General features: G+C 44.6%; 1 protein-coding gene across 3 annotated transcripts in view; it reads left to right on the forward strand.

Annotated features, from left to right (window-relative positions):
- Positions 1-12,841, forward strand: part of CHKA (choline kinase alpha) — a 72,174-nt gene that overhangs the window by 32,958 nt on the left and 26,375 nt on the right. For 2 of the 3 annotated variants that reach the window (XM_050756726.1, XM_050756727.1), the window contains exon 3: positions 7,028-7,081. In XM_050756726.1, coding sequence (XP_050612683.1) covers positions 7,028-7,081 — 54 coding nt within the window. Of the gene's footprint in view, positions 1-5,964; positions 5,995-7,027; positions 7,082-12,841 lie in introns of all 3 variants that reach the window. The other variant, XM_050756728.1, reaches the window with a different exon arrangement.

Genomic DNA, 12,841 nt, shown 5'->3' on the forward strand with positions numbered 1-12,841 from the left:
TTGAAAGAGTTGCATAACTCTTTCAATTCTGTAGAATTGAACACATTCTATAGAGTCATGGTTCTCAGGCTTTTTCCTGCCCCACCTCTCCTGAGATGGAACATAGCTGCATCGTCAACAGGGACTCGGCAGGCCAGGGATTATAACAGATGCCACCCCTGTATTAAAAATCATTTCTGTCCTAGAGGGTTGAGTGTGGTGAGATGACCAGGGTGGGTATTAAGGGTCTCTGAAGCCACGGGCTACCCAGTAAAGAAGCATGCCACTCCAAGACCAAATGGGCATCACAGCTACTGAATTGAATCCGAATGATGTACCACATGCTCCTGTTCTCAGGGTGAATACGATGGCCTGGGAGTTGTTCAGTACTCAGCTCAGGAAGGTAATACCAGATTAGTAGAAAGATGGATTATTTTCCCAGACCAAAATTTAGATATCCTAGAAATTAAGTCTAGGATTTTTTTTTTTTTTTTGAGTAGGAATTTTTTTTTTTTTTTTTTTTTTTTTTTTTTTTTTTTTTTGAGACAGCCTCACTCTGTTGCCCAAGCTGGAGTGCAATGGCATGGTCTTAGCTTGCTGCAACCTCTGCCTCTGAGGTTCAAGCGATTCTTGTGCCTCAGTGCCCTGAGTAGCTGGGATTAGAGGCATGCGCCACCACACCTGACTAATTTTTGTATTCTACGTAGAAACAAAGTTTCACCATGTTGGTCAGGCTGGTCTCAAATTCCCAACCTCAGGTGATCCTCCCACCTTGGCCTCCCAAAGTGCTGGGATTACAGGCATGAGCCACCGCGCCCAGAAAGGATTATTCTTACTTATTTGTTTATAGGTCTCAAAACATTTTTAAAAGGTCACAATCAATTTACTGTTTTATGTAAAGCCTTTAAAAGAGACAGTAAGGTGAATGATCCATTTAGTTATTTTTTGGTGAGGAAGGAGTGGTAGGAAGAAGAGAATGTTATCCATGTTTCTTAGTTTTCTTTTTTTGTATGTATTTTTCTTTTTTTCTATTAAAAAATGGATGGCACAAATTTTTTTCTACAAAAAACCTGTACTCTCATTTGTATATCATTTTAGTTCAGCAGCCACCATTATATTTAACAGTACCTGTTTCTGTTCTGTATTATGATTTTTTTGTGCGTGTGTGAGATGAAGTCTCACTCTATTGCCCAGGCTGGAGTGCAGTGGGGCGATCTTGGCTCACTGCAATCTCCGCCTTCCAGGTTCAAGCCATTCTCCCGCCTCAGCCTTCCAAATAGCTGAGATTACAGGCGCCTGCCACCAGGCCTGGCTAATTTTTTTGTATTTTTAGTAGAGAAGAGATTTCACCATGTTGGCCAGGATAGTTTTGAACTCGTGACCTCAAATGATCTGCTCCCCCCTCAGCCTCCCAAAGTGCTAAGATTACAGACGTGAGCCACTGTGCCTGGCTCATATTATATTATCCATAATCAATAATGATTTGGTTTCTTAAATAGCATTTCCAATTTATTTTGCTATTGATGACATGGTGTTCTTTGTAGCTGATTCATCACTTTTTAAAATCTGTCTCACAAGCAGCTCATGTAGGTAGTGGACCTTTAAAGACACTTTGAAGATAAATGTTTCAGATGTTAAAGATGTTTTAAATGACATTTAAATGATAGCTCTATGTGACTTAACGACACTTTCTTTATGCCACTTTCACCAATTCTTACTATGCACAGACTCTAGAGAAAACTGAGGTGCTGGTTTGTTTCATCTCCCAGTGGGGCTTTATTCATTTAGTCATAAACCTACTTCCCTCAGTATTAGAGAAGTCTTTCATTAAGTACTGGCCAAGTAAGTTTATTCTGTCTGATGGCTTAAATAGGTTAAAAGAAATACACCTGCTGTATTGTGGAACATTAGGTAACTTAAAGTAGGTTTTTGAATCCTAAAATCGTATAACACAAAATACGATAAAGGGATGTCTCTTCCTTCTTGGTCCTGGAGTTGTCTTACTACTTACTGATTTTTTAAAATTTTATTTTATGAGACGGAGTCTCGCTTTGTCGCCAAGCTGGAGTACAGTGGTGTGATCTTGGCTCACTGCAACCTCAGCCTCCTGGGTTTAAGCGATTCTCCTGCCTCAGCTTCCCGAGTAGCTGAGACTACAGGCGCACATCACCACACCCAGCTAATTTTTGTATTTTTAGTAGAGAGGGGGTTTCACCATATTGGCAAGCATGGTCTCTATCTCTTGACCTCGTGATCTGCCCGCCTCGGCCTCCCAAACTGTTGGGATTACAGGCATGAGCCACCGTGCCTGGCCCATTTTATTTTTAAAGCATGAAGTAGAACATTTTGAAAACCCATGCTCTATAATATGAACATTTACTGCTTTTCATAGTCTCATTTAAAATACAAAGCCTAAATAGCTGGGCGTGGTGGCGCACACCTGTAATCCCAACTACTCAGGAGGCTGAGGTGGGAGAATCACTTGAACCCAGGAGGTAGAGGTTGCAATGAGCTGAGATCGCATCACTGCACTCTAGTCTAGGTGACAGAATGAGACGCTGTATCAAAAACAAAAAACAAAACAAAACCCAAAGCCTTAAAATGCAATTTTGTTAGAAAAGTAAACATTTGGCCGGGCGCGGTGGCTCAAGCTTGTAATCCCAGCACTTTGGGAGGCCGAGACGGGTGGATCACGAGGTCAGGAGATCGAGACCATCCTGGCTAACGCGGTGAAACCCCGTCTCTACTAAAAATACAAAAAACTAGCCGGGCGAGGTGGCGGGCGCCTGTAGTCCCAGCTACTCGGGAGGCTGAGGCAGGAGAATGGCGTGAACCCGGGAGGCGGAGCTTGCAGTGAGCTGAGATCCGGCCACTGCACTCCAGCCTGGGCGGCAGAGCGAGACTCCGTCTCAAAAAAAAAAAAAAAAAAAAAAAAAAGAAAAGAAAAGTAAACATTTGAAACCTTGCACCAAATGTATTTATTATAAAAATAATACAAGCTTTTAAGCACTTTTTAAAGTATAGAAGTATTTAAAGTAAAAATGAAGGTCCTCTATTTTTTCATTTTACTCCCTAGCTAATATAATTTAGACTTTCAGGAATTTCGTTTTTAAATTTAAAAGTTCTTGGCCAATCAAAAAATCTTTTTCAGGCTGGTCATGGCAGCTCATGCCTGTAATCTCAGCCCTTTGGGAGACTGTGGCAGGAGGATCACTTGAACTCAGGAGTTCAAGAGCAGCCTGGGTAACACAGTGAGATCCCACCTCTACAAGAAAAAAAAAAAAGGCCAGGTATGGTGACACATGCCTGTGGTCCTGCTACTTAGGAGGCTAAGACAGGAGGATTGCTCGACCTGGGGAAGTCGAGACTGCAGTGAGCCCTATTCCTGCCACTGCACTCCAGCCTGAGAGACAGAGCGAGACCCAGTCTCCAAATTTTTCTTTAAAGTTTCACCTCTTAAAAGCTAGCTTTAAAATAGTAATTACGCCTCCTTTATTAATGCCGTCACTGTAGCCTCTTTTATTTCCTACATCACAGGCTAATGAATATATGACTCTAACTTAAGATTCTCTTGAAAACTAAGCCCAAAATAGGAAGGAAAGAAAGGTGGGAGGAAGCCAGTGGCAATATATTTTTTATTATTATGTGCCTTTTAAGTGTAGAATTCAGTGGTTTTCAGTATATTTATGGAGTTGGGTGTCTTAGGCATGATTGAGACATTCTGATTTCTTAGGTCTTGAAATTTCAATGTTTATTTTTTAAAAGTTTTTATTATGGGGAATTTCAGATATACCCTAAAGTAGAAGAGTATAATGAACCCTAGTGTCCATTCTTCATCTTCCCCTCACCAGCCAATCTTCTTCCATCTTTTCCCTCATTTACTCCCCCAGGGTTATTTTGAAGCAAATTCCAGGTGTTATATTATTCTGTAAATGTTTCAGTCTGTATCTATACAAGATGATTTTTTAAAAATGACCACAGTAATGTTCACATTAAAAAAATTTAATAATTAATATTAAATAACCAGTGTTCAAATTTCTAATAAATGTAAAAAGCTTAGTTTTGTTTTATAACTTAGAGAAGATAATTTTTATTAACTTGTTAGAGAAAAGTTTGATGTCATACTAAATATACAATGTATTTTAATATCTGCTTCAAATGAATTTATGTCACTGAAGTAAAATCCCACAGATGATTATATATATACTTATATATATACATATAGATATATATATATTTTTTGGAGTCAGAGTTTTGCTCTTGTCACCTAGGCTGGAGTGCAGTGGCATGATCTCAGCTCACTGCAACGTCTTCCTCCGGGGTTCAAGTGATTCTCCTGCCTCAGCCTCCTGAGTAACTGGGATTACAGGCACGTGCCACTATGCCCGGCTAATTTTTTTGTATTTTTAGTAGAGTTGGAGTTTCACCATGTTGGTCAGGCTGATCTCAAACTCCTGACCTGAGATGATCCACCTGCCTCAGCCTCCCAAAGTGCTGGGGTTACAGGCGTGGGCCACCGCGCCCGGCCCCAAAATGTATTTAACTTCCTGTCTTCCTGGACGAAAAAGTTCTTCTCTTACCTTTCCTTGAATATTCACTTGGTTTGAGATTTCCTGGTCTTACACTTCTTATTTACAGGACTTAGGGAGACTGAACATTCTGTACTGAGGAAACAGAACAGAGGGCTGGATATTGCAGAAGTCCATCTTGCCTTCATAATGGTGCTCTTTTGGTATAAGTAATGAATTCATCTGGAGGTGGACTGAGGGGGAGTGGGCAGGGGAGATTATCATGGAATTTACTACCACTTATAGTGCCAATATGTTTAAAGAAAGGCAAGGCCTTGGGGACTCAGCCAATTTTTAACTTTGGATGAAGTAACTTGCTTTTGAGAGCACCATTAGATAAGGGAAAGGGACTTCTGATGGCTAAATAACCCATTAACTGTATCTCCCTAAGAAGATACAGTTAGAGTAACAACAGCATAGGAATAACCATAGTCATTTAGAATTGTGTACAGGTCAAATCCCGTTACAACGATTTCAGAAGAGTATCAAACTTTCTTATTTGTCTTAAAGCTTATACTGCAAAGTATTAATATGTAATATATCATAGAACTTTTTTATTCTTAAGTTTCTTTGGGGAAAAAAGCACAAGGACTTCTGAAGGGGCATTTCTAATTAACCCCACGGCTAGCTTCCTTGTTACCAAGATCCTGGATGGGAATTTGCTGTTGCTGGTTGGCTGCATGGCACCAGGCAGCTCCTTGGGCTCACTTGCCTCGTGCTGTACCGCTCTGGAGCGTTCATTTATTCATGCAGCCTAAAAAGTGTAGTGGGCATCAAGATTTGCTTGGTGCTCTGGGAGAAGACTAACATCAAGAAAAGATGCAGTCCCTATTCATTAGGAATTTACAGACTGCTTGGAAGGGGCGACCACCAAAGCAGAGTCTAAGGTAACAGTGCAGTCACGAGAGTATTTGGAATTAGGGTGAAGTGAAGCTTTCCAGTGCTTACCACATCGCACATCAAATCATCTGCAAAGATCTGAAAGCATTTTTGTAGTATTTTGATTTTTATAACTTTCATTGTAACGGGATTTAACGTGTAACATCTTTTCATTAGAGAACTGCAGATTACACAAATGAAAATATCATAAATCCCCATTTGTACTTTCTGTACTTTGTACCAAGTATACTTAACTGTATGCTAAATATAGTATTGAATATGTATCAGTGCAAATATTAAGAGTCTTTTGCAAATAGATTTATGAACATGGGTACTTCTTTTGTTTACTTTTGTATTGAGTAAGATAGAACATGTACTGTTTATATAAAACATGCATTAAAATGTCTGGAATGTTATTTCAGTGTGTGATGGATGAGTGGTTGCTTTAAATCACTAGGTTTTTGATTGGTGCTAGAGTAGCTGGTGTTGCTTAACGTGGCATTTTTTTTCCTGTCCACACTTTCCACCCTTGGTACAGGTATTTTTGATAAAGCTGTGGAATGGAAAGGTATGTTTTTCATGGGATGTTCAAGAATCTGTTACATTAAATTTTTTTAAAGAGGTTTCCTTTATGGGATTCCTTTTGGGTCTGGCTTAAGCAGACTTAGTTTAATTGTAACAAGTAACATTTTTAGAGGCAGTGTTTGAGTATAAAAGTTTGTCATGACACAAGTTTCTGACTTGACTTTTCCCCATTCCCTTATTAAAGATAGTACGAAGGATTTTAAAGCATTTGGGGTGGGGGGTTGCTCTTAAAATGTATGATCTGTGCCATGAAGAATGTAGCCCAAGGGTTGTTTATGGTAGTTAATGATCTAGTGTGTTGTTATTGCTAGAATCCTGGTTACCATAAATTTGCAATTTCATTGAGGAAAGTGATGTAAAAGTATTTCTTAATATATTAATATGTGAAATAATTTTAGAGACTTTATTAAATTCACACAGTCCTCTTTATGGTGGAGGAACAGTTCAGCTTGAGCTGGTGACCGACTGAACTAGAGGGGTTACTCCGGGAAAGTGGCGAGTCGGCAGGGCATGTCTGCACAGATTTTGTGCCAGGTTTCCTGCCTGCACAGCACTTTCTTCTCTGTCCGAGTTCTGTGCTGACCACAGCTGTCCACAGGCATGTTTACACTCCCTGTTCTTGCAGGTTGACTTGAGAGAACCACGTAGCTAAATTGGTGAGAGACTCAGCCTGACCGCTTGTCTTTAGAAGGCCTGATTGGAAGAGTGCAGTCTATTGACTTTCCTCTAACAATGAAATTGTGAAAGGTACATGGGGCGGCTGTGAGACGTGCAGCTATCGGGTCTCACCGGCACATCCCTTTTCTCGTAAAGCAATGAAGCACTTTCTAAGGCGTTGGTACTAGTGCTGGAGGCTGCTGGTGCATTAGATGCTGCCCGTCACATCGGTGGGCTGAGAAATCTTCCTTAAAGACCTGTGATGTTTTGTAAACCCTGACTGTTCTGGTGGTTGCAAAGTTAGTGTTTGTTCAGTGTTCCCCATCTCACTGGAAGTGTTTCCTTTTTCTCATTCATAGAGATCCTGTAATAAAGAGGGATCCGAACAAGCTCAGAAAGAAAATGAATTTCAAGTAAGTAATTGAGTCTTTCTGCATCTGTTTGAGATGTGAACTGGTGTTAGCCACCCTTTGCTACTCCAGGGCTTGGCAGTGTCTCTTATCTACCCTTGGAAAATCCTGATCTATCTTTCTGCCAGGAGGGGCTCTTGGTATATTTATTGGAAGCCACCTTGCAGAGACTGAGTGAGCAGTGGGTATTCCTCTTTCCTCCTGAGAGTGTAGACTGTGGAAGTTTGGTGTCTTTATGGCAATCGAAACAGCAATGGGATGCTGGCAGATGGCAGCAGGGGAGCATTCGTGTGTGGTACCCAATGTGGAGGCCTTGGCTGCCGCTGCTGTGATGCCTTTCTCACCCCCTCTTGATCGTACCCACGGCCCAGTGGTTTTGGTGACCACCCTTTTTCCCTGGGCAAGCAGCAGTGTTTTTTCCTATGCATGATACCCAAGTTGGAAAAGCTTCTTCCTAGACTTAGAGAATGTGACCCCACTCTATGAAACTCGCATGTGCAGATGGCTTGAGGCCGAGAGCACTGATGGATGGAGCCTCAGAAGCAGGGGTCTGGGGTGTTGGTCTGCATGCCCCAGCGTAAGCACCTTTTGAGCATCTCTGCCGTTATGTGCAGGCTCACAGAGAAGGGTGCATGTGCACACATGCCCAACATACGTGGATCTAAGATGTAGATACACGTACACATCGCTACATCACTTTTACCAATTGTAAAATTTTTATAATCAATATAAAAATAGCCAAGAAATAGGCTGAGTATGGTGGCTCACTCCTGTAATCCCAGCATTTTGGGAGGCTGAGGCAGGTGGATCATGAGGTCAGGAGTTCAAGACCAGCCTGGCCAACAAGGTGAAACCCCGTCTCTACTAAAAACAAAAAAATTAGCTGGGCATGATGGTGGGCACCTGTAATTCCAGCTACTTGGAAGGCTGAGGCAGGAGAATTGCTTGAATCTGGGAGGCGGAGGTTGCAGTAAACCCAGATTGTGCCACTGCATTCCAGCCTGGGTGACAGAGCAAGACACTGTCCCCCCAATGCAAAAAAAAAAAAAAAAAAAAAAAATCAAGAAATAGACATTAAAACAATTGAGCTAAAAAAGGAATGAAAGTGATGATATTTTTTCCACATGTTTCAGCAGCTTGTTTTGCATGTGTCCTGCTCTGGGGGCCCTGCTAGAAGATCTAGAACTTGTGCTCTCTGGAGTGACAGTGACTGGGAAGTCCTTGGGTGGGAAGTGATTGACATTCTGTTGTCAACCATTCCAGGCCCTTTGTACAGAGACCTTTGGACATCCTGGTAGCTGAAAATGTTGGATCACAAGGACCTCCGTGATGCTAAATCCAAAGTACTTTTCAGTTCTCATTTTATTTTGACTTCTCAGTAGCATTTGACATGACCCCCCGCCCTTTTGAAATGTTTCCTTTCCTGAGGGTAGCCATGACACAGAGACACAGTACAGATCTGGCTGTCTACATGCTGGGGTGCCCCATGGTTTGACCATAGGCCCTCTTCTGTGTTGTCCTGTCTCCCTCAGTCACTTGATCTGTAGGCCAAAGGGCCACTGCATTTTTCCTCCAGCCCTGACCTCGACTTGGAACTAATGCCATTGGCTAGCAGTCTCTCCTCGGATATCTCACACGCCCCTCAAACTCGCCATGTCCTACACTGCATGCTTGGGCTCTTCACATCCCCCCACAGCACAATCAAAATCTAGTCCTTTCTGGTGATCTCTTTTTCTTGGTTGCTCAGCCAGTTAGTTCCCAGGCCAGAAAGCAGGGCGTTACCTCCGCGATCCCGCTGTCACTTACCCTGGCATCCTAACCATGATGTTGATATTGCCTTTGAATTGCACCGTACATCTGCCTTCTTCTCTTGTATCCCACAAACTATTCCCTTTATCGTTGCCATAGTCATCTTTTTGAATTGCCGACCTGCTCGTGTCCACCCCTTGCTTAAGATCCTTCCACGTTCGCTCTGCATCTCTGGCCAGGTTAAGGGGGCCTTTGCCTCCCATGTCCTCAGTAGTCTGACCCCTGCTGATCTTTCCAGCCTCAGCTCACAACCTGCTTCCCCCGCCCTTCATTCCCTCCAGCCAGGTTGTCCTAAACCCTGTGGTTTTTTCCCTGCCCTGGGCCTTTGCAGATGCCTTTTCTGTTGGCTGGCTCCAGGCCTTCACCTGTTTCCCACCCCCTAGCTCTTCTCATAATGAGGATCGGCTGGGGCTTCTTGCACAGGGCCCCTCCTGGCTTTCCAGACAAGGTTGGGGCTTTCATTTCATGCTCTCACAACACCAGGGACTTCATTGCATTTTTTTTTTTTTTCTTTCTTGAGATAGGGTTTCACTTTGTCATTCAGGCTAGAGTGCAGTGGTGCAACTGCAGCTCAGTGAAGCCTTCTCCTAGGCTCAAACGATCCTCCTGCCTAGCTTCCCGAGTAGCTGGGACTACAGGTGCATGCCCCCACGCTTGGCTAATTTTTTGTATTTCTCCTAGAGATGGGGTTTTGCCATATTGCCCAGGCTGGTCTTGACCTCCTGAGCTCAAGAAATCTGCCTGCCTCCTTTGGCCTCCCAAAGTGCTGAGATTACAGGTTTGAGCCACCGCGCCCAGCCCTTTGCACTCACTTTCTTTCTCTCTTTTCTTTTTTTGAGACAGAGTTTTGCTCTGTTGCCCAGGCTGGAGTGTAGTGGTGCCATCTTGGCTCACTGTAACCTCCACCTCCAAGGTGGTGAGGCATGATTCTTGTGCCTCGGCCTTCTGAGTAGCTGGGGACTACAGGCATGTGCCACCACACCCAGCTAATTTTTGTATTTTTAGTAGAGACGAGGTTTCGCCATGTTGGCCAGGCTGGTCTCAAACCCGTCACCTCCAGTGATCTGCCCACCTCGGCCTCCCAAAGTGTTGGTATTACAGGCATGAGCCACTGCCCCTGGGCCCTTTGCACTTTCTATGGCTGTAAATTTTCAGTATTATATGATTTTTGCTCACACGAGACACTGAACTCAAAACAGGCTTTTGCTGCTTCCTGCTGTCCCACTGCAACTACAGCAGCGGGTACAGAGCAGGACGCAGTGAAGAATTGCTGAAGGCTGGTGGCGGCTGCTGCCAGTGGACGTCTCAGACGTTCTACCCTTGCCTACTGGTACACACTGTTGTCCATTCCTCTCATCAGGTTCAGATGCCTTCACCTCAGGGGACCCTTCAGTTGTAGCAGCACCACTTCTCCCTCCTCAGGGCCTCCCGAGAAACGGCAGAGATTTGGGTCAAACGGTAGGCAGGTGGTTGTCACAGTGGAGGAGTTGGTTTTGTCTTCTTACTTGAGCCCTTTTGAGTTGCCGGTTTTGGTCTGCCGACCCTGCTCTTCTGAACATTTACTCCACTAAATGGTCTTCTCCAAGCCTCACTGTCTCAGGAGACTCCCTGCCCTACAGCCTTCTCCAGAGGAGGCGGTTTCCTCAGTCACTTCCCAAGTACCTCAGGGCCACTAGTGGGGTTGGTGCCTTCTTGCTCCTTCCTCATTCCTGCCTGCCATGTCTCCTGTGTTGAAAACCCAGTTTTGTGAGGCTCACACCCGTGGCTCTAGCCCTTGACTCCTCCTGACGGCTCTCATCCCTTGGTGAAGATTTCAGTCCATGGCTCAGCCTCTGAGTTTGTTTTGGTTCCTGCTGTCGTTCTCTGGGCTCTGTATCTTGACCTCCTCATCCACTAACAACCTTTTCCTCTCATTCCTCTTCCATCATCCACTCATGGATGTGCTCCAGACCTAATTGCCAGAAATTGTGCCCTCTCTGACATGAAGAGAAAAAGGAAGGCCTGAAACAGACCTCTTGGCTGTGGAAGGCAAACCTGGAGAAACTCAGTAGGCTGCCCAGCAGTGGTGAGCACCCACCCAAGGCTTGGCCCCATAACTGTAAGATGAAGCTGGTCCTGCCAATGATGACATGCCAGTTTCAACAACCCGTCTGCTGACCTCCCAGTACACTTTGGCACCCCCGTAGCCATGGCTCTGTGACCACCACTGAGATCTCTGGTCCAGACACGGCTGACTCCTGGCTTTCCTTCAGTCCTCCGTCCCACGTTCACCTTGCCCGGCTGAAGAGCTACACTCTGCCATCATGAGCCTTGCCTTCCACACATTCTCACTCACTCTCTCCACTGGCCTTCTGCTGGACTCATCTCACCAAACCCCACCCCTGCCAAACCTGGCCACGCACTTGCCTTCTCTGTGCTGCACCCAAGCAGCTGAACATTGTTAGAGGAAAAATCCATCATTGGCAGGACCAGCTTCATCTTACAGTTATGGGGCCAAGCCTCGGGTGGGCGCTCACCACTGCTGGGCAGCCTCTGAGTTTCTCCAGGTTTGCCTTCCAGAGCTGAGAGGTCTGTTTCAGGCCTTCCTTTTTCTTTTCAAACCTCCCTGTTCCTGCCCTGAACAGGCAGTATCACCTCACTCCCCAGCTGCTGCTTCTCTCCTGTCTTTGCCTGTAAGCCCTCTGCATTTGTACCCGTGTCTTCCACTGACTGTGAAGGGCTGTCCTTCCCTGGGCTGCATGTGTTGAACTCTCCACTTGTCTGCTTTTGGGCCTGACTTCTTGACCTGTCCCTTCACCCCTTGTGCCTTCCTCTCCCCTTTTTCATTGGCTGTTTCTTCTCAACCGCTCTGCCATCCAGGTGAGTCCCAGTCACCCCACAGAATCATGAGAAATAATAAAGTGGTCACTTGCCTCGTGCTTTTCTTGGCCCCACCCTGTCCCTGCTTCCTTTCCCACAAGATTTCTGGAGGCGGTATCTCCTGTCTCTGCTTTCTTACTTCCCCGTCTCCTTTTTCGGAAGACAAGTTTGAAAGCATGGGAAAGTATAGTAAGCACCTTTATTCTCACTGTGCAGAATTAGTCATTTATTTTGTCATATTGCTTGATTTCAGTCTTTTTTATATGAACTTATTTTTAACTTCTTATTTCATATCAATTTTAGACTTACAGAAAAAAATTTCAAGAATACTACAGAGAGGCCGGGCATAGTGGCTCACGCCATAATGTCAGCAGTTTGGGAGGCCGAGGCAGGTTCATCACAAGGTCAGGAGATCGAGACCATCCTGGCTAACACGGTGAAACCCCGTCTCTACTAAAAATACAAAAAAAAGTAGCTGGGCGTGGTGGTGGGCACCTGTAGTCCCAACTACTTGGGAGGCTGAGGCAGGAGAATGGCGTGAACCCAGGAGGCAGAGCTTGCAGTGAGCCGAGATCGTGCCACTGCACTCCAGCCTGGGTGACAGTGCGAGACTCTGACTCAAAAAAGAAAAAAAAAATAGTACAGAGATTTCCCATGCACCACTCACTCAGCTTCCCTAATGTGAACATCTCACATAACCACAGTGCAATGGTCAAAACCAGGACATTAACTTTGATGCAATAATAATAACTAAACGCCTGTAATCCCAGCACTTTGGGAGGCCAAGGTGGGCTGATCACTTGAGGTCAGGAGTTTGAGACCAGCTTGGCCAACAGGATGAAACCCTGTTTTTACTAAAAATACAAAAATAAGCTGGGCTTGGTAGCGAATGCCTATAGTCCCAGCTACTTGGGAGGCTGAGGCAGGAGAATAGCATGAACCTGGGAGGCGGAGGCTGCAGTGAGCTGAGATCTCGCCACTGCACTCCAGCCTGGGCAACTGGCGACAGAGTGAAACTCCATTGCCAAAAATAATAATAATAATAACTATAATAACAACTAAACTATGAACTGAATTGAATTTCAGAAGTTTTCT

The sequence above is a fragment of the Macaca thibetana genome, chromosome 14 (assembly GCF_024542745.1).
Source record: "Macaca thibetana thibetana isolate TM-01 chromosome 14, ASM2454274v1, whole genome shotgun sequence".
Lineage (NCBI taxonomy): Eukaryota > Metazoa > Chordata > Mammalia > Primates > Cercopithecidae > Macaca > Macaca thibetana.